The following is a 23338-nucleotide window of genomic DNA, read 5'->3' on the forward strand; positions in this document are numbered from 1 at the left end:
AAAATGGATTTACTCCTGCTGATCAACTGTGGGTGTGCGCCAAGCGGGTAGTCCATTTTATTGGCAGATAGGGAAGTGTTTACATTACGATAGTTTGGTACCAACACAGTCGGACAATTTGTTGTCCCAGATTTAGCAGCTAAATTTTTAGCGGCAATGTAAACGATACTAGCGTGGAATAAATTGTCCGACAGAATATTGCCACACGGTCAGAAAATTCACTCATTTTCGAGCTAAAGTGGGACAACTCAAAATTGAGTAATTTTTTTTTCCAGCGATAGCGCTGGCCCAAATGCGAAAATCTCATCAGTTTAAGCCGTATAATATTCTTGATGATGCGAAGAATATTATACGGTTTAAACCAGTTGGATTTTTGCACTTGGGCCAGCGCTATCGCTGGAAATGCAATTTACTCATTTTTTGAGCTGTTCCAGTTTAGCTCAGTTTTGTGTGAATCTTACTCATTTTAGAGTAACATTTTCTTAGCGTGCACGTATTATTATCACATATGTATGTAAACGGGCCATGCATGATATGTACGGCATTGATAACGGATCCTTCCATGCAGGAACAAGTTGGTAAAAAAAAACAACTAAAAGCGATCGCTTGAAGGTCTCTCCTCCACTGTACTGCTGCGGTAGCCAACAGTCGTTGATCCATCCAAATGGGGTGACAATAGCGATGTTTCCACGGAGACGGGGACAATACACTGAACGAAAACATCATCCTTAGAACGAATGAAACATCATTTCCACTCATCTGAAATTCCGTCTTCCCAATTTCGAATGATTGCTGTCGTCGTATGACAAATCATCACATGAGCAGATGATTGTCGATTGTAAATGGTTAGACAATCAAACTGTTTATTGTACACCCCATCATTCAGAAACAGGATAGAAAAAAATCGAACGAGCATCATCCACAGAAAGGATTACATTTACGATGCGCGCACCCCACAACGCATGTCATCCGGATTCCGTCTGCAGTCCAAACTGCATGCCGACGGAGGGCTCATTCGTCAGATGAACCACCAGCACAGAACAGCTTGGAGTTTGGTTTGGAGACAATTTTCGATAGGACGAACGGCGGCCATCATTCTTTTGATGCAAATTAACTCGTTTCTCGGTTGCATCGTGTTTCGTGTATTCTATAATTTCAATAAATAGGAGAATTACAATTATTGTATAGACTCTCAGAGTGGTTATCAAGGTAGGTAATAAATAGTAATATTATTTCAACTGGAGAAACTTTAAAGTTTGAAATAAATTATTTTCAGTTTCTACGATGGCGGCTCTGGGCTTGGCTCAGGGGTGAAAGCGCTAAGTTCGCAGTAACACGCATTAAGACAGTCTGGAAACCCAGCGCATACGATGGATTGAATTTAATGTTCCCAACAATAGGGTCCTAAAATTAAAGACGAAATCTCGCTTAGGGAACGTCCATAAATTACGTCACGCGAAAATCGTCAATTTTCAACCCCCCCTCCCCCCTAGTCACACTTTTTGTATGGGACCATTGAAATTTTTGTATGGGTCGTAACACTTTGCTTAACCCCCCCTCCCCCCTAAAAGCGTGACGTAATTTATGGACGCTCCCTTATATTGAATAATACGATCAAGCATGGTATTCTAATCGGAATTGTATTTTACTCGAACTTGAAAAACAAAGGAATAATGAGAAAATTCGAAATAAGTAAAATGGTAAATCAGGCCAAACATGTCTAAAGGTCCTATCTGCAGAAGAGAGGCTCTCTTGGGTTCCCCTCTCTTTCGTTAATATCTCAGCTGTTTATTTGTATTATGATTGTCTCCTCGCATTGAACGATGGTCAAAACAATCGTCTTTCGATTTGTACTGCAAAAATAGTTGAAAAGTGTACCATTACATTGCAATAATTGAAAGAGAAAGTGAACAAAAAGAGCCTCTCAAATGCAGATAGGACCTATTGAAATGTTTGGCCTGAAATAGTTCTTCTTTGACATTTGAGGTCAACTTTGTGTGCCTGAGCTCGACATTTTTCGCACTGGGATTTCAAAAATGTTCCTATCTGACATACACGGTGAAAAAAAATCACTCAAAGTATGTGTTATGAGCTAGGGACGAGACACAAGGCTAAAAAAATAAAAATTATATATTCTCAACTACGGTTAATAAAAACGTCAAAAATTGAGTTAATATGTACTATTGAACCATATATTGTGGTTTAAAATAAGAATCCCGATAGGACTTTAGGAGCCTTTGTGTAAATAACAGCGTGGTGAATCCATCAGAATAATGAGTGCCGTTCGAAGTGATATTATTTCACCAGTGAACATTAGTATGGGACAAACATCAAATTCTCGCTCCAGTCGACTTTTTAGATCCCATTTGGGCCCCATATGAACTGTACAAAATTTCAGCGCAATCGGTGAAACTATAATTTAGCGCAAGCGGTTCAAAGTTTTCATAGGATTTACTATGGGAAAAGTTACACTTTCAGATAAAAAATCGCAGAGGTCGCCCCTTGTCCCCTTAATTCAAATAGATCAATGCTTCTTGTAGAAAAATCATTTATGAAACATTCCTTCGAAGACCGAAAAACGATTGAATGCTTGTGGAAAAAGTTATTGATTTATTACCGATTAGTGATCCAACGAACGGCTTTTTGTTTAGTTTTATTAGCAGCACTGTAGCTGTTGCCTTGGCTGCTGCTGTTTCTGGGGGTGGTGATGCCTCCCGCCACCCCATGCAACAACGGCAGCAGCAGTGCTGCTGATAAAACAAAACAAAAAGCCCTTCGTTGGATAACTAATCGGTAATAAATCAATAACTTTTTCCACAAGCATTCAATCGTTTTGCGGTCTTCGAAGGAAAGTTTCATAAATGATGTTTCTACAAGAAGCATTGATCGATTTGAATTAAGGGGACAAGGGCCAACCTCTGGCATTTTTTGTTTGAAAGTGTAACTTTTCCCATAGTAAATCCTATGCAAACTTTGAACCGCTTGCGCTAAATTATAGTTTCACCGATTGCGCTGAAATTTTGTACAGTTCATATGGGGCCTAAATTGGATCTAAAAAGTCGACTGGAGCGAGGATTTATTTTTTCATACAAGCGTGTCCCACACTAGTGAACATGTTTTATTATGTTAGTTAAATGAAATCAGATGCCGCTTCAATAAAATGATACAACAAAGCAAAGATTTTTTTTGTAGCCATTTTTTGAAAGATCACATCTGGAGCAACATTTGAAAAGGGCCCAAGAGGTCTTGTGTCTTTTTCCGAAAACGCTCCCTAGGGCATAACAGCAGCCCGCCCACGCAAATGAACACCGTTATCCGAAAGATCGATGTTTGCTCTATCTGATAACGGTCTTAGTTTTTGTGAATAAGCTGATGGGGGCTCAGGAGCGACGTGTGAAGTCATTGTTTACCAATGCTTGTATGCCCTTTTCAAATGTTGCTCCAGACATATCATGCAGAATTTCATGTTCTTAAAGTGAATCCCCATCATATAATATGCAAACTGAACAGCATTCCAAATACGAAATAGTTGCATTCGAATGCTATGCGATTTTCAGTTGAACCCCTATTCGCGTCTCGTACTGTAATCGACTGATTCGCATACACTCGATTTCAGTTGACGGTGAACCAGACCATATGAGGCATCATCCGATTTGTGTATGCTTTTTGTTAAAGGGTGCGAGCGTATTAGATTTCAGTCGCATACAGGATGATGTTTGGGTTCAGTGTAGGAAGCGCATGTTTTCGGCATGTTTGTGCTTCGATAAGAGATATAGAGGCATTCGATAGAGATTGCTGAATGAACTTGATTTCTTCCTTTAGTTTGGCGAATTCATCGTTGATGCGAGTGAGGTTGCCAGTAATGGACTACCGGCTTGGCGCGCGCCCACAGTTGATCAGCAGGAGTAAATTCATTTTATTTTGTATGGCGAAAAGCATCTAAACTCGAATTTCTCGAAATGGAAAGCTTTTACCGAAAAAATATTTGGTAGGCACCAAACCGGTCATCATTGTGCACAACCGCTACTAAATATTTTTTCGAATAATGTGTTCCACTTCGAGAAATACGCCATTAGATGCTATTCGCCATACAATATTTTTGCGATTTACTTTTAGCGATTTTTCGCGCATAGAAGCTAGCGCCACATTGGTCAATGCGGAGAGTAGGAAAACAGCCAAAGCATTTAATTCATTGAAGTAGCAGCCTGCTCATCGAGTAGTTTAAATGTTTATCGATTTGTATTTTTTTGAGGTTGTTTTCTTCGGAAACTTGTATTTATTTTACCTGTACTTTTATGTGGTGAAGAAAGTTAGTTGCTAATATTGCCACATAGGTGGCGCTGCGATACTAACTTTTTTGTTTTACGTCCTAGAGTTTTCCCGTCTTCTGCAAGTTGTAGAGTTGTAGAGCGTGCAAAAATAAGACAAGACGCCGAAGACACCAAAGCTGTGTGATTTCAAATAACAAAGTTACACTAAAAATAGTAAAATTTACGTGAAAATCACGTTTTCATTACTATTTTGAATGTTATTTGCAAATTTATCAATTTTAACACTTCACACGTGTTGGTCAAAGTAGCCTGCGTCTGATAATTCCAACTTTACAATTTTTTGGGACATTTAAAATGGGTTTTTGGGAAAAATAGTAAAAACTACTATGATTTTTACTAGCAGTTTTTTCAAAGAGTTGCAAATTTCGGCAAAATTTGATGTTTGCTTCAAAATATACCACTCAATATCTATTAAATCTGAAAGTTTGCTGGAGGCATAATTTGGTGTTTTTGAGATATCTTGTTTTTAAATATAGATGTTTTTATACTTAAATTATTTTGAAAGAGAAGAAATTCTTTATTCCGAAGTTGTCCTGCCAGTAGATCCTCACGGATCACTTTTCAATGGACTACCCGCTTTGCGCGCAGCCACAGTTGATCAGCAGAAGTAAATCAATTTAATTTTGTATGGCGAAATGCATCTAAACTTGAATTACTTGAAATACAAAGCTTTTCCCGAAAAAATATTTGGTAGGCTTAATAGTGGTCACCATTGTGCACAACCACTACCAAATATTTTTTTCGAATAATGTATTCCACTTCGATAAATTTGCCTTTAGATGCTATTCGCCATACAATATTTTTGCGATTTACTTTTAACGATTTTTCGCGCATAGAAGCTAGCGCCACATTGGTCGATGCGGAGAGTAGGAAAACAGCCGATGTAGGTAATTCATTAAGAGTTTTTTGTTTACCCAACGCCCTGATTACTTAAAATTGACGTTTTCTGTTCAATTGTTTTACGCATTAATTTATTGAACCAACAGTGCTCATATATTTATTGGTATATTGAAAGAAAGAAATTGTAATGGTTTTTGGCCCTGTGTGAGAGACTCACGCAAGTGCAAAGCTTTGTTATATGTACCAATCCGTGTGGTCAATTGTGATTTTCAGTTCAATATTTAAAAACAAGATATATCAAAAACACTAAATTATACCTCCGGCAAACTTTCAGATTTAATAGATCATGAGTGGTATATTTTGAAGCAAGCATCAAATTTTGCCGAAATTTGCAACTTTTGGAAAATAACTGCCAGGGGGCTTTCCATTTATTACGTAAGGGAATTTCCTGATTGTTCGACACCCCCACCCCCCTAGTAAGATTTTTTGTATGGGAACCAAAATATTTTTATGTGGCACGTAAGACTTCTCAAACCCCCCCTACCACCATAAACCCTTACGTAGGGGGATTAGGGGCATAATGGACACCCGGGGCGAAATGGACACCCCTGTTTTTATCAAAACCGTTGACTTTTATGTAAAACTTTTAATGCATAAGTGTAAAGGAACAAGTCATTGTTCTATTTTTCAAAAGTATAATTTATATTCCTTAAAAATAACCAAAATATCGCTGCAATTGAAGTATGTTTTTCATATGGCGGATATCTTATAATTTTGAAGCAACAGCAAATAAGGTACTACGCGTGTTTGAGTGTGTCCACCATAAAACAAATAAAATGTTAGCATATCTACATGTACACGCAGATTTAGCAATGGTTGAAGTATTATATTTTTTATCAGAACTTACTCAAAATAGCAATTTTAATTTTGTAGTCGATTCGGGGCGAAATGAACACTGGCAATTATGAATGGATGTATGCGCGTTGCATACTGTTAGGCGTTTTAGAGGGTGTGGAAAAAATCAATCCGATTATTTTAGCCTAAAATTTATTTAATTTACTTTGATGTTATGTAAACTCGTCTAAGATGGAGTATTATATCTGTGGTGTTGATCTCCGTAGGCAAATTACTTAACTGGTCGATATTATCAAAGATAGGGGGATTAGGGGCATAATGGACACCCGGGGCGAAATGGACACCCCTGTTTTTGCCGAAATCGTTGACTTTTATGTAAAAGTTTCAATGCATAAGTGTAAAGGAACAAGTCATTGTTCTATTTATCAAAAGTACCATTTATATTCCTTCAAAATAACCAAAATATCATTGAAATTGAAGTAAGTTTTTCATATGGTGGATTTCTTATAATTTCGAAGCAGCAGCAAATAAGGTATTACGAGTGATTGAGTGTGTCCACCATATAAACAAGTGAATTGTTAGCTTATCTACATGTATACGTAGATTCAGCAATGGATGAAGTATTATATTTTCGATCAGAACACACTGAAAATAGCAATTTTAATGTTGTAGTCTATTCGGGGCGAAATGAACACTGGCAATTATAAATGGATGTACGCTCGTTGCATACTGTTAGGCGTTTTAGAGAGTTTGAAAAAATTCAATCCGATTATTTTAGCCTAAAACTTATTTAATTAACTTTGAAGTTATGTAAACTCGTCTAAGATGGAGTATTATATCTGTGGTATTGATCTCCGTTGGCAAATTAACTAACTGGTCGATATTCTCAAAGATACAGCATAAAATATGCAGGGGTGTCCATTATGCCCCGATGGGTGTCCATGTCGCCCCGTACCTTTCCTACCAGCCCCAAAAAACACACGGTTTTCAATTCATTATTTCTTCACAACAATGACATTTTACCAGCTGTAAATGATTGAAATACGTAGGAAACAAGTTAAAGTTGTAAGCCAACTGATAATATGTTCAGTTTTTGTCTGTTATACTGGCCTAACATACTCATTTGCTTAGGGTGTCCATTATGCCCCTAATACCCCTACAGCATAAAATATGCAGGGGTGTCCATTATGCCCCGATGGGTGTCCATTTCGCCCCGTACCTTTCCTGCCAGCCCCAAAAAACACACGGTTTACAATTCATTATTTCTTCGCAATAATGACATTCTACCTGCTGTAAATGATTGAAATACGTAGGAAACAAGTTAAAGTTGTAAGCCAACTGATAATATGTTAAGTTTTTGTCTGTTAAACAGGCCTAACATACTCATTTGCTTAGGGTGTCCATTATGCCCCTAATCCCCCTAATTGATGGAAAGCCCCTAGTAAAAATCATATTAGTTTATACTATTTTGACCAAAAACCCATTTTGAATGTCTCGAAAAAATCTGGAGCTCGATTTGAATAGGTCGTATGTGCTTTCTTCGATATAAAATTCGATAAGTTTATTTTAGTAATAGTAGCAATATGGATGATATTTCGGTGGCTTTTAATGATGAAACCGAAAGCCTGTTTTGTAAGGAATCGATTTTATGTATTAATTTTGATAAATTTCAACAGTTTCCGCTATAAGAAGTGAATCTAACTGATCGAATTTTATATCGACGAAAGCACATACGACCTATTCAAATCGAGCTCCAGAAATGTAAAGTTGTTACCGTCAGACGCAGACTTTGATCTACATTATGATGATATTGCAAATAACATTCAAAATAGTAACAAAAACGTGATTTTCACGTAAATTTTACTATTTTTAGTATAACTATGTTATTTGAAGTCACACAGCTTCGGCGACTTTTCTTATTTTTGCACGCTCTACAACTTTGCAGAAGATGAGAAACCTCTAGGACGAAAAACAAAAAAGTTAGTATCGCAGCGCCACCTATTCGGCAAAATTACCAACTAACTTTCATCACCACATAAAAGTACAGGTAAAATAATTACCTCCGAAGATACCCACTCAAAAAAATGTACTCCCAAAACGCTAGAGGATTTTACTTGCTAGACCCCGCTCGTGGCCCAGTGTGATTTGGGAGCGATCACTTTGAAGCTTTACCATCGCCCTAGCACATTGATCGCAAATCCACGAGAACTTGCACATTTTACGGAATTGCACTAGGTCTTCTAGGTTCAATTCCAAGATGCGTGAAAAAATATGTATTATTCATACTTTTGAAATGATCTGCACAGTCGTATTACTAACCGCGTGTGTGTGTATTTTTACCTTTTTGCATAACTTTTATTACAAAACACCGAAATAGATAAAAACGATGTAAAACGATCCCCACTAAAAAAACAAATTTACACAAAACTTATATCATATGAGTGAACTAATAGAGAAGAATTGCACTAAAGGTAAACTGGAGAACTTTTCGCGCAGCATCTATTTCTACACGGTCGTGAACGCGATCACGCGAGACTGCGTTCAAAAGAAGCAGATAAATAAATAAATAGTACAAGCGCTTGATACTTGATATCATCCATATGGTGATGAACGATCGCAGTGAGAGCACCAAGTGTGGAAAACATTTCCCGGAGTTCATAGGTAGAGCACCACGTACTTATGCGACTGGAGTTTATTTACGCGTCAATTGAACAACAATTTATTTATCAAAATGTTTGGAAATGTATCATTCATTCATAAGACAAATTGCTCGGAAATGGGAAAAGAAAAATGGTGCAATAAACCAAACCTATAGGATACCCAAACTGTTGCAGCATAGTTTCAATTACGCTTAGCTTGACTCTACATGTGGTATGCACGAGCATATGGTTCAAAATGCTGTTATAGGGTTAAATTTTCAATTGTTGTAAAGTTGTAAAGTTGCAAAGCCTGAATGCGCAATAATCGGGACACAGAATTACGGCTGTAACTCTGCAATGGATTTAACTGGCCTAAAAATTAACTGAAAACTATTTGGTTTACCATAAAACGGGGTAACTTCGCACTATACAGGCATCGTAAATTTAAAAAAAACAATTCCACCGTCTTTGACCTTGCCCTCTACAGACTGAACATTACTAACATTCGACAACGAACAACACATATAAAACCCAATGGCCTAGAGGAGAATCATTCTTTTGTCGAAAAGTTTTCCCCGACAGGAGCGGCAATCGAACCCACACTCCGAGGGTTACGAGACACCAAAACGACTGACGCCGCTAACTGCTCGGCCACGAAGCCCATAAAATTTATCTTTTAACTATGTACATACATATGAAAGCCAATTTCAGAGGGATTTTCATTACAACCAAGCTTATATAAAACTTTTTGGGCTAAAAATTAAAAAAAATCGATATTTTCGTTATTTGACAACGCTTCCAAACAATCACAAAAATGTTTCGACTATGTTTTCAACGAATGGCCACTTATTTTCGGTAGATCTATCATAGTAGATTCTAAATCTGCCATTTAATCTCTTAACGAAGCGTATTTTTACGAATTGGAATCAATTTTGCAAATTGGGTTCTTTAGGGGTATCAGGATTATTTCATAATCGGATTCTCTGCCCAAAAAATAGTCGAAATCCAAAATTTCATAATTTTTGGAGTCCGGGAACTATTTTTAAAATTCATTTAAAGTTTGTATGGGGAAATTTTTTTGTTCGGGTCGAACTGTTACTTTATCGATTGAACTGTCATTCTATCCACGAAAATTAAAACTGTTTTGTTAATTTAACCATCAAAACAAAGGTATTGGAATCCAATAAAATCACGTTATACTCAGAAAAATTAGCTCTTTCGATTAGGCTATAGAAAGTAGCAATATTTCATTCACTAAACAACCCAATTGAGACAGAAAACTCCATGCACCTATAAAAGCCTAAAAGTATGCAATTACAAGGACATTGCATACTTTTAGGCGTTTATCGGTGTATGAAGTTTGCATGTACCGTAATCCGGGGTAACATTGATCAATTTATTTTTTTTCTTAAATAATTCCGTTGCATACGTAAACGTTTCAATCGTTTCATGTTTTATATTTTTAAAACAAGTACTGGTCCTCTGAGTATCTATTAAGCTACTTCAAAAAGAATTGTTAAAGGTGAAAACATTTAACATTTAGACTTTTCAATCAAATATGTCATTTTGTTGTTATGTTATGTAAGTGATCAATGTTCGTTTGTATTGAAAATACCCTTACTTACTAAATTCGGAGTTCCTAATTACGAATAAGCTGTCAAAATTTTTACAAGTTATGCATTTTTTGAGTTATTTTAGAATAAAACTCATCCAAATCCCTAATAACGTCTAAAGTTAGGCAATGGCTTAAGGAAAGTCGACAATGATTTTTCATAAGGGCCTAACTGACTTGATCAATTTCTCTTCGTCGACTCTCTCTTTCCCTAATAACTTGATCATAACAAACATAATCATTATTCTTTTTGTTTCTAAAGCAACGTGTAGTCGTCTTCTTCGCATTTTAACCAACTTGTACTTTTAATAAATCGTTCAATAAAATGAAAAAAAAAGCACTTTCATAAAAGTTTCGTTTATGAAATCCAACTCTGGGATCCCATATTGAGTCAATACAGTGATTTCGAACCTCAAATTTTATCTAGTATTAATGCCAAGCATGAACGTTTGAGAATGTATTCCAAAGCGAAAAAACTTTGTTTCTACGATGCTTCGTCCTTGTATGATTTTTCACATTTGGAAACATTCGAACATTTCCACAAAATTGGCCATAACTCAAAAACGAAAAAAAAGTGCATTCCAAAAATATCAGCTATTAAAGCTTATGAAATTACTTTCTCAAAAAAATTGTTTTTTGAAAAATTTCCACGAGTTCGGGCATAGTTTTACCGGCTTTTCTTTACGAATTTTCTCAACGGTGGAAAAATTTGTGGAAGACTTTTTCCAGTTAATATTTTTTTCGATTTCTGAGAAAATTTTCTATCATTTTCATAAAAAAGCTTTGTTTCTACTGTAGACCGAATAATAAAACACCACTAGGGTAATTTTCCAATTGTAGCAAGGTTAAAAACTCGCCTATTGTTGCACACTACATGTTATTCTTATGAGGTGTGCAATAATTGGCAAATTTTTAGCCGTGCAACAATTGGAAAATTACCCTATACAATTTTTAATTTATTCTTCGGAAGTTCTCGCACAACTTGTTGCCGCGGCGCGGTGGTTCGCCAAGGACTGCCTGAAGAATAGAGTTAATAAACTATAGAGGACGAATGTCGCTGCTGTTCCCTTTGTTCTCGCTCGCAAACATGTCGGGTATCTATCTGTCAAACTGCATACTTTTTCGCTTTGACACTTATAGCCCGGCCTATCTCCGCCAGCAAGAGATGTTTCGGCAGCGACGCCAGCGACATTCTTCCTCTATAGTTTATTACCTCTATTGCCTGAAGCTACCCGATCACTCACTCAGACACTCTCTCTCGCATACATACAATAGTCGAAACAGGAACAGAAATCTGAACAACGCAACGGTAGTTTGACGTCTGTGATTTGCGTTCTAGCAGTGTGGCCAATTGGCTTCTTTAGTGGTGTTGAGATAATTCCATATTCTGAATCTCCAAGTCAAACTGAGCCGAAATCCCAATTTTCATGAATTTTGGTGCCCGGGAACCTATTTAAAAATCAATTTGAAGTTAGTATGGGAGCAATTTGTCGAATCACCCCTCGTCGCATTTTGCATTGGGCGGAGCTGTCAAGCAGTTTCCCAGCTGTCAAAAGGTGATATAAAAAAAATCTCTATGAAATTGATTTAAAGTGCCAAAATAAAGTTCTAAAAATCTGAAAAAACCATAGTGGCTCAGAAAAAGGTGCTCTTTTGTATAACATTAAAAAATCGTCAATTTTTCAAAATTTAAAACCCCAATTGCTGGGGATCACAGCAGTACATATTACAACTCGACCATTCCTGACTATTGATCGTCCCGATCATTCTCATGCGTAGTATACAAATACGACGATCCTTTCTGAGCTGTGGAAACGATGAACCTCATGCTCTTACTCCCATAATATTCACAACAGTGAGCCACAGTTGAGTGGAAGCATTTCCGCCTGTGAATCCAAAGGTTGTAGGTTCGTTGCAGCTGGATGTTGACATTTTTTGTCAAAGAAAAAGGTCGACAAATCTTGTCTGCTATTGGTTTGCTATTGTAAAACATATATTAACGAGCTATTATTGAGCAATTTCAAGTAGCACCTGCAACAAAAATAGAAATGATCATCGTTGCAAACATGTTGCAATTGAGTTTTAATGAAACAATGAGTCATTATATAGTTGTATTGTGATTTCGGATGTTTTCAATCAACTTCAAAAAATAAAAACATGTGAAACAAAATTAAAACCTATTAAAATCCAGTTGTTAATATCAAACCGAGGTTTCACATGTTTATAACAACTAGCAAAATCAAAACAAACGTCATCGTTGGTCGGAACCTGCGAAACAAATTTGAAACTGCAGGGCTGGTAGCAAAACCTGATGGTCAAAATAGTTAATTTAGTGACCAATTTCTCGAAAATAGTGACCAAATAGTGACTTACGGAAAGCAAAAAAGTGACTAAATAGTGACTTTTCGCACAAAAAAATAGTGAATAAAATTTTTTGAACGGGCTTGATTCAGAAAGACCTGTAGTACCGCAAAATAACCATTTTCAAAAAAAGACTCACGCTTATTCCAAACATTGTTTAAAATTGCATGTATATTCAATTTACCAATTTTAGAAACCCGTTGGGATACATTGATGGAATTTCTAAAAAAAATCTAGACGAAGTTTTCAGAGGAAACGGATGTTCTTGAGTGTTTTTTTTTTGGCAAAACCCTTGTTGATAAAGAAATACTTGGCGATTTCATCTGAGGAATTTTAGAATGAACATTCAGAGGTTTATTAAACGAGTTTCTATGAACATAATTGCTGGTATTTTCTTCGTCATTGTAGACAGATTTCAGGAGAACATCTTGGAGGGATTTAAAATATCTGGAGAAAATTCTGTCTAGAATGAAAATAACAATAATGCAATTTTCATATTAACAATATCAATAATATTTACTGCCGTAATTCTGCAAAGTGACGTAAGCGCCAAAATTTTGATTTTCATTTTATTTGCTTAATCGATAAAGACTAGAAAACTCTTTCTAATAATATAATAAATTTAAATAAATAACCTCAAATGACCTTATAAAGTAAAAAAAACAAAGTGACGTAAGCGCCATTTCCACAACAATATGACGTATGTGCAATCCTTACGAACTCAAATGTTGTGGTGACGAGAAAACGATCCTGCTTTAGTGGCATTACGATGTTTCGTAGCTCGATCTTTACCAAGATTCTTTTAGATGCAATCTGGCCACTAGAGTGTTCTCCGGAACATCCGCAGAAGTGACCATTTAGAATATACACAGAAATAAACATTTGGTTGCAACTTCAACTTTTTTTCGAAAGAAATTAATGACAAGAGAATGGTATTCCATGTCCATTCCATGATCCAAAGCGCTTAATTAATGGTTTCTGGATATTTCGGCACACCCACAAAATAGGGAATTTCCATTGAAACTGATATTGAGACGATTCTATTGTTGATGTAATAGATATATCAATGGCGTTATTATGGCGTGCTGTCCACTGCATCGTACCGTGGCTCAGAAGGGCGACCAGTAAAAAGCAATATCGTTACAAAGGAATAAAACCCCGGAGCCCGGCTGAGGCCCAAGCCGCAGCCCTCCTGAGGCTCAAACCGTCCGCGCAGCGCGTTGTAATAATAACATCCCCACTGCTTCTTCCCAAGATCCATCCGTATTGACCGCCGACTGCCCAAATTACAGAAATCGCAGTGCAGATCCTTTTGATCAGTCGATTATGTTGTAAGAAATACCAAAAACGGAAGTCAATGTTTGACTGATAGCGAAAAACTATCCAGTGTCAAATTCCCGCTTACTCAGATGCATCGGATGGACATACGTCACTTCGTTGTGGAATCAGTGAAAAAAATGGCTGATTCCACAACAAAGTGACGTTGGTAACATAACTCAAGCAGAACGATATTTTCACTAAAAATGCAACGTTGGTCATATTTTGCCATGAACTACGCATGTTTTGTACAGATTAGATTTTTAAAATGGGTGCACATATCCAACAGACATCCAATTTCAAGAAAAGCTTCGTCCTGAAAAATTTACTCTTTGGCGCTTACGTCACTTTGCAGAATCACGGCAGTTTACGTGTCCTTCGAATTGGCGATGCTTTGAATGTGGAATTTCTTATAATTTTTATTTGGTTGGTTTTGAGTGAAACTCATGTAGAAAACATATACATAGAAAATGTGTGAGTAAATTTGAGTAAGAATTTCTCAGGTATGCTTTTTTAACATATTCCTCTCAAAAAAATTTATGAAACCCATAACTGAAAGTAGTAATGTATTGGATCGGATTCCTGAAGTATTTCTTTCTGGGCGTACCCTCTTCGAAAATTTCTGAAGAGCTGTAGGGGGAAAATCAACTATCATTCTATCATTCTGAATATACAAAGCAATAATAGATTAACTTGTAGAATAATTCCATTTTCTTTAAAATATCTCATTTTAGGGAGTCTTTGATGAGATTCCCAAAATATTTACGGGTGTGATGTCTCATTTATTTTCTGGCGTATTCTTCGTGGCATTAAGGGAGAAGTTGCCGGGTTTTCTGTTGACTAGATTATCTGGAATGTTTAGGTTTAGTTCTTCTTTAGAGAACTGGTGTTACTAGCTTTCGTTTTTAATAAGCTTCATAAATATAAATCTGTCAGCATGGAATTAAAACATTAACATTAAAAGCTTATGTTTCCTTTTCTCAAATCTGGACGGATGCAAGAGAAAATATATTGGTTCGATTGCATCTGCAACAGCACAGCCGTGTTCTCGACTGATTATTAGGTTTATCCTAGCAAAAACTGTAGAGTTACTTGACTTGACTTTCGGGTAATCGGGGTAAAGTTCCTCGTACTCAAATAAATAAAAAAGAAATTATAGTTAATTTAAAAAAAAATTCTCTGAGAGGAGCCATGGATAGCCTTCCAAATAAATGAATAAGTAAAAAAAGCCATCGTTGTTATTTTTCCCTAAAAAGACAGTCAAACAGTATTTTACGGTACCCCTGATATCATTTTGGAGGTTTCTCAAGAAATTATGTTATGAATCATTCAGGACTTCTACAAAAGCGCACTGAATGACTTTCGGAATGTAAAGTATTCTTTTTTTAAGTATTTTTTTCAGAAAATATTTGAGAAGTACTATAAAAAAAATATTCTAGACATTCTAAAGGATTATACCACATTTTTTCAAGATTGCATTTATTAGACATTACTTAAAGAATTTTGACAGGCCCTCGAATTTCCTTCTAGGAACTGCACCAGAATATCATACGGATGATGTTGCAAGAAATTCATACAGAAATGATTGCATATATTACAAAAACACAAGGATTTCAATATGCTCACTGAAAATCTTAACGAAATTCTGCAAAAGTTCTAAAAATACCCTGTTTTAATTATAGTCACATGAATCATATGCTAAAAAGACAACATTTTATTGTCTCCAGTAACACAAAATTTGGTTTTCACTATTTTAAATATCAATTCTTGTTTTACTCCTTGACTAGATTTCAGAACATTGAAAATAGTTGAAAATAGTGACTTTTTACCAGAAAAACTGACTTTAGTTGAATAGCCTTGAAAATAGTGACTTTATAGTGACTTACACGAAAATAGTGACCAAGTCACTAAATAGTGACTCACGACCAGGCCTGAAACTGAGGTATAATCTTATTGTTTCAACGAATCTGAGTTACAACCGTTTAAAAACCAAGTTAACCGAAACATTGATATTGATGCTTATAAACATGTTGCACTTGGAACTACTTTAGAACAAAACGAAAAATTTTGACAGGAGGGGTGGATGCTTGATAAATGTACGGCAAAAGTTTTTTGTGACCATATATAATATGAAATGCACTATAAAAAATAAAATATATAAAAATGAAATTATGCGCAAATAAAATGTACCTTTTTCTTCATTAATTTCTCGACGTTCTTCATAAGTTTACAAATGAAACAAAAAAAGTTATTTGAAGTAAAACTTTGTATCAATAAAAAAAATCTTCAATCCTAATAAACACATAGATTCTGCCGTGTGCAAAATAGTTGCCCTATGTTAATAGGGATTCTTATATAACATGGGACAACAATGCTGTACACGGTAGGATTGCTACATAAAAATGCAAGTTTTAGCCATGTTTAACCTTTTAACCGGTGTGGATGCGCGCCTTTTTATGCTCATCCCAAAAATTTTGGCCACCCCCTGTATCTTATTAGAGAGAGATATCTTGAAAACAGAAGTAGAAAATCTTTGGATATGAAAACAAAAATTTAATGACATTGATGTAAAAAATTTACATTTTTTTCGAGAAAAATTCAAAAAGTTTCAAACCATGTTAACTTTCTTCAACGTTCTAAAATACCTAGGTTTTAATAACTTGTGATGCGCCAATATATTGTTGATAAACAGTCAAAACTGCATTCAACTCGATTCACTGGTTTCCGAGATATGATAGCTCACAAATTGGTTGTCTGAAAAAGTGTTTTACGAGAACGGTTCTAGCTTCGCGAAAGATTAATTAATCGAGCCAAAATTTGTACCAATGATGCACATAGGGTATTGGTTCCCTTATTAAGCATGTGGCTCCCATTTTCATCCTACGAAAAACAAAGGATTGAGGCGTTGTTTGTTTTGTTTCATATTTTTGTATTTTTTGTTTGCTGTGAGCACGTATGAAAACAAAAAGAACGGAATCAATCAGTGCCGTAATCGCTTGTTTTCGAATAAGATGAATATGGGAGCGTGAGATTACTGATGGCACACATACCCTATAATAGGATATACAGTGTCGGACAAAACAATAAGACCACCAGCCATTTTTCATACGAAATGGCAAAGTTTGACGATGTGATGCTCGGTGTCTTGTGAATCGATTTGGCTGAAATTTTGGCAGTCGCCATGGAGTTACTTAAATTCCGATTTGTATTTAATTTGATTCAGTTCTGTTCACTACATCAAAAATTGCAGATATACGAAACGACAAAATAATAGGACTACTTTGAGATTGCCATGCTCAAAAGATATATGAGAGTATCTAATACTTGATGATTGATAAACAAGTACTAAAATAAGGGATGCCATTTAAATTTGGGGACATTTTTATTGAATTGACCACAAATAACCATCATGAAAATCTGGTGTTAGAATTTTGTCGCGCCGTATATCTGTAACTTTGGAAGTAGAGAACAAAGCTCAATTAATTTGTTACAAATCAAAATTTCCGTAATTCCAAGTCGGCTGTCAAAATTTCAGTCAAATCGGTTTACTAGAAACCGAGTACCCTATCGTCGAACTTGGCCATGAAATAGGACCGGTGGTCTTATTGTTTTGTCCAACACTGTACAAACAGTCAAACTTGAGAATTTCCAATGCACTCTATGAAAAGTTACAGCAAGTTGAACTTTTTTGTAAGAGAAAAATAAGTTGCCTATCCCAAACATTTTGGCCACCCCCTGGATATGTAAAAATGAGTATGAAGTCCCTTTGAGGCAACAAAACTCACGAGCGGATGAACCGATCAGCACGGTTTGCACGGTTCGATTTGTATTCATGGTTGATGTGTTTAAAAGTATAAAAGTTACGAAAATCAACTAAAAAAGGTATAGAAAATCGATAAATTACTGATTTTTATGAGCTGGGAAGTAAATCAACAAAATCGAAATTAAACCAATTCTTGATTGAGTTTAAATAAGGGCGAAACCACGCAAAACTAACATGAGAGAGTTCTCTTCATCGACTCTCTCTTCTGCAAATTAAAGTGACAAGATGCAAATTCAATCGAACTTTTTTACACTTGGACGCTAGATTGCATCGCAACCTAGCGATTTTTGACCAAAACGTGCAAACATACTTGCATCTTGTCTAGAATTCATAAACAATATAAAGTGCGGTATAGCAATGACCACAACAGTTGTCAAACCACCACATTTTGGCTAGACAAAGTTTGCCGGGGCAGGTAGTATTTATATTTTTTTTCAGGATTTATATCAGTATACTGTATAGGGTGGGTGTACCAATTATGGCACTACCTAAGGAAAGCTATTTATACAAACATAACGAGAAGACCAACGAATGTCATCAATAAGTTAAAAGACAGCTTAGTTTCCATACTTTACAGAAAAAATATAGAAACGGAGCCAAAAATACTTTTAGTATTGATTACAGCGTGTGCCAATGATAGGAACCCTGTACCAGTTATGGATACATTCCTTTTCGCACTATTTGCATGCATTCCTTATGGGGTTAGCCATAACTGGTACACTATGGCGAAAAAGGGTGCAAGGAAGCCGAAATTCAAAATACTATTGATTTACAACTAAATTTTTTTTCTTTGATTTCGAAAAATTTGACCAATTTGCAATAACTTTTGTTCAAGCACTTTTTTCGGAAACGCTTTCTTGGCATAGAAATAGTCGTTCACAGTCGTGGGAAGGAAAGGGTTAAAACATAGATGATAAATGAACAACAGATAGTTGTATATCACTGACAAAGACTTACCAATAGTAATCGGTTTTGGTCTCATCGGCAATGGTCGTTTGACTTGCACGGCGTCTGAGTTCTCACACTGCACTGCATTAGTTGGCTCAATCTGTGTGGTCTGATTAAGAGGCATACTGTTTCCATGGTATTTAAAATCTGCTTCACTAGAACCATTTAATTCTTTTAAACTACAATCACTACATTCACTCAAAAATTTTAACTGCTGCGAATGACTGGATATATTCGACAGTAAACGTTCAACACTGAAATTGGTATGATTCGTACACATAATATATCACTTTTTTACACTTGATCATTTGGAGTTGATTTAATATGTTTCGGTTTCTCAAACATAACGTGCGAGCTCGACGGACAACGGCGGACTAATGTGGGATTCCAACCGTCTGGTTTTATTCAAAAATAAACCACGTTGAGTTAGGCGAAGCTAAGTAGTAAACAATAAACAAACCGCTCAAGGGTTACTTGCCGATACGAAATACACACGCTATAAGCGGTATATCTTTCAGAATGAGAGAAATTAAAGAACAGCTCGGGACGAAAACGAAATCCTAAAGAGGCATTGTAAATGAGGATTTTAGTGTGGAGGTCCTACACCAGATAAGATAATGTATAATAATGCTGATGAAAGTATACGATAGATTTGTTTGAAAAAAGTATAGGGTGGGCGCGTCAAGATGGGTCACCTAAGGATGGAACATCATAACTTTGTAAATACGAATCGTATTAATTTGTATTTGTCTTCTACTTTTCAATATATTGGTTAGCTATGCTGGAAGTTGATAAAAAACTAATAAAACAAATAAATAAAATATTTTGAACAAGTAGTTCTAAAATGTGACCGTTATTGCGCTTAAAAAAGTGCGGGCAAAATGGGTCACCTTTTAGGTAATTCATACAATATTGCTGACTGCACCCCAAATTGGACTGACACAATAGTGTGCACACACCTTCAAAGTGTGATTGCAGCGCAGGGACACGTCGGATCGAGTTGAGGTCTTCGGTGCACTTATTCCTTGTAAATGGAGGAATAAGTGCACCGAAGACGTCGAGACGATCCGAGGCAAATGTGCACTTTTATCACACTTTTTAGGCGTACCAAAAAAAGTGTGATAGTCGAATTTGCGATGTAGTCTGCAATATATATAGGGGAGACTGGGGAGACTTGATCCCTTTTTCTTAATTCACCTGAAACATTAAGAAAAAACACAAAACTAGATCCGATTTCCATACAAAATGACAGGTAAACATCTATCGCAAGGTAATACACAACAGAATGCCTTTAAATTATTGTTAAAGTTTTCAAAAATGTGTTTTTATGGAGGCATGTCTTATGATGTATTTTTCAAAAATGGGTGACACTTGATCCCCCTTTGAGCACATGGTTTATTTAAAAGGAAAATAATTCCAGAATCTTCCTATTCATTTTCTTTTGGAGTTTTCTTGTATTTTCGATGAATATGGAGTGTTTGAAATTGTAAGATTTCCTTAAATTTTTAAGAATATGCCGTATTTTCAAAATGGGGAGACTTGATCCCCCTTTTCTTGGTTTGTACTAAAGTTATAATTATTTGACACATTTTATCGTTGAATAGACTAGAATTCCAAGTAAATAGGGGCTTCCGAATAGAATTTTATTTTTCACATGTATAACGTGTGTGTACTCCTCGAGGGATCAAGTCTCCCCATGTCACTGTTGTGTATACAGAGCTGAATTAATTAAAATATGTTAACAACAGCCTTATTTGGATAAATAAGTTTGAAAGTATTTTATTTAAACTATGTGCTGTAAAATTTTGACACGATTTGGTTCAATTTTCACAAAGTTATTGAGATTTTTCGTTATCGCCGAAAAGATTTCTGAAGGACTGAAAACAAACCATCAGCCGTTAAAAAATAATGCAATGTACAATCAAAATCGCTTGTAGCGAAAACATAGTCGTTTGTCCAGGAGTAGTTTTGGAAAAAATATGCTAGAAGAAATTTTTTTTTTGATTCCGAGCAAATATGGGGGGAACAAGTCTCCCCAGGGATCAAGTCTCCTCAGTCTCCCCTACGTTTTTTCAATATTCATTCATTCATTCATAGACTCCATAGCATGTACATACTGAATAAACAAGAACTACTAGTAAACATTTTAATAAGGTTTTTTAAATTAAAAAAAGTTTGCGATTGTATAATTAGACTTGAAAATCAATATTTTTAACAAAAAAATATGTAAGAGAGAGAGAGAGAGAGAGAGAGAGAGAGAGAGAGAGAGAGAGTTTGTTTTGTTGAAAACAATAACCTCCTTGTATACACTTTATATGAGATCAGCATTATTTATTGAAAAATAATTTCCCATAGACTGGTCAAAAGCTCATGCAAGATAACAAGTGCATATAATAATGAAAAAAGGATTTTACTTTTTGAAAGATATCTCAGTAATCAAATGTCGAATCGAAATAAAATTTCAGGGCCTTTTATATGGATATTGTACCTTTCATTTGGTGCTAAAAGAACCCAAAATCGGTTGACAAACGAGATGGCTGAGATATTTATTTGTAAGGAGGATCCTGCTAGGAGTCCTTATGATCCAGGCTTTTGCGCCAGACGACAAAGTCGTCTGCCAAGACCTCCGAGCAACTGTGCCCAGCCGAATGTATATGCCCGATGTGTGATGGTCAAATAATAAAAAAGGTATCATTGGTCGTCAAAAACCATCGCATAGTAAATTTCTGGTTACGCCTCTGACAAGCTTTTATCGTCTAGGGAGGTTGTAAGCAAAAGTGTGTTTGGATTTTCTGCACAAGAAACATCGTATTTTACAATCACTCTCTCTCTCTCTTCTTGGCGTAACGTCCTCATTGGGACAAAGCCTGCTTCTCAGCTTAGTGTTCTATGAGCACTTCCACAGTTATTAACTGAGAGCTTCCTCTGCCAATGACCATTTTGCATGCGTATATCGTGTGGCAGGCACGAAGATACTCTATGCCCAAGGAAGTCAAGGAAATTTCCTTTACGAAAAGATCCTGGACCGACCGGGAATCGAACCCGTCACCCTCAGCATGGTCATGCTGAATACCCGTGCGTTTACCGCCTCGGCTATATGGGCCCTCGTTTACAATCACAGAGAATGAATTTTGCGGTGCACTGTGGTGTTGGCTTATTTTGTTCTGGTGGACAAAAATATTAATTGAAATGTGTTGGTCATTATTCTAAAGCTACACCCACCTTATTTTAAAAGCTTTTTGTTCAATCATACTTTGACAACATAAATTGATTTGGTTTGCGTAGAATTCAATCGACTTTTCTAATAAACACCTACGGTCAAATCGTGATTTTAGACCATAGTGTCACGTAGAAAGTGTGCCCGGAATTCACATGGACATGGGCAAGACAGAAACAGAATTCAAGGGAAAATTATTCAATCTTATTATTTTAAGGAAATTATAGTATTTCAATATATATTTTACGTGATATGGAAGCCATATATATAAATAAATTAGCAAATGATGACAAATTGGCAATGAGGCATTAGGCAAGGTACAAGCACAAACAGACGTAACGTTTCGAACATTTTTGGATTCAAATCATAGTCACGGAAACATGTTCGCCCAATGCTATAAGGACATACACTCAGAAATAAAAGTATACACGGAATTACTATTATTTATGCATTTTGTATCCGCATCTCTCTTTCTGTTTTCATGCTATCTGCTGCTTCTCCTGGGTTGATAAATCACTTCGCTTCAACCCAGACGAAGCAGCAGATAGCATGAAAACAGAAAAAGAGTAAAAGAGATGCGGATACAAAATGCATAAATAATAGTAATTCCGTGTATAATTTTATTTCTGAGTGTAGTTTGGCCATTTGGCCAACCATCAACTAGGTGGCGGTAGTGAGCAAACGTCAAACATAAACGATGCGAGCGCCACGGGTGGGCACTTGGCCAACTATCAATTTTTTGAATAGACCGTTAAATCGGTGTACGATTGGACAGGTTAGAGAGTGTTACGTCTGTTTTTCAGTGGTGGATGAAAAAACTCGATCATTATTGCTCGGTGCTTAGGAAGACGAAAATAAGATAAAAATCCTAGATCTCATTCAAAAGATAATATGTTAAACAAACTCTGAACATGATTTCAATGAAACTTTTACAAAAATGTTTGTATGTGAACTTTTTTACATATTTTTTTTAAGTAATGAAATGTTGTTACGTTTATAATATACTTGATACGTTGTAAAGTAGATTTAAGAATTTTCCATGAATTGCATTCTCCAATTCATGGAAAATTCTTCGACTGTTGCATGGAGTGTATTACGTTTGTAAATTGTTGTGAACATTTTGTCAGTTTATTTTGTATGTTATACTAAGGTTTGTACATCTGTCCTTGAATTTTAATGTACATTCGTAGTGCTCCAAACATTTCAGGAGCGATCCAATACAAAACACGCAAGCCGTCCCCTGACACGGACATCAAATTGTAGACGGTCTTGTGTTGTTGCCCAAATCAGCATGCCCCCCTTAGGATTAGAAATTCCTAGACCAAAATCAAGCTATGAAAGCAGCAAATGCTGCGAACTAAAAGGCAAACTGCCAGAAAAAATACGATTACAGGA

The 23338-nt window shown here is 36.0% G+C and overlaps 1 protein-coding gene across 2 annotated transcripts in view; it reads right to left on the minus strand.

Annotated features, from left to right (window-relative positions):
* The window catches only part of LOC109415149 (homeobox protein H2.0), a 33065-nt gene extending 13856 nt beyond the window's left edge, over positions 1–19209 (minus strand). Inside the window, exon 1 of one of the 2 annotated variants that reach the window (XM_062851934.1) lies at positions 18736–19209. In XM_062851934.1, the coding sequence (XP_062707918.1) occupies positions 18736–19006 (271 nt within the window). In that variant the 5' untranslated portion in view covers positions 19007–19209. Of the gene's footprint in view, positions 1–8366; positions 9269–18735 lie in introns of those variants that run through there. The other variant, XM_029873187.2, reaches the window with a different exon arrangement.
* Positions 19210–23338: the final 4129 nt, after the last annotated feature.

The sequence above is a fragment of the Aedes albopictus genome, chromosome 2, assembly GCF_035046485.1.
Source record: "Aedes albopictus strain Foshan chromosome 2, AalbF5, whole genome shotgun sequence".
Classification (NCBI taxonomy): domain Eukaryota; kingdom Metazoa; phylum Arthropoda; class Insecta; order Diptera; family Culicidae; genus Aedes; species Aedes albopictus.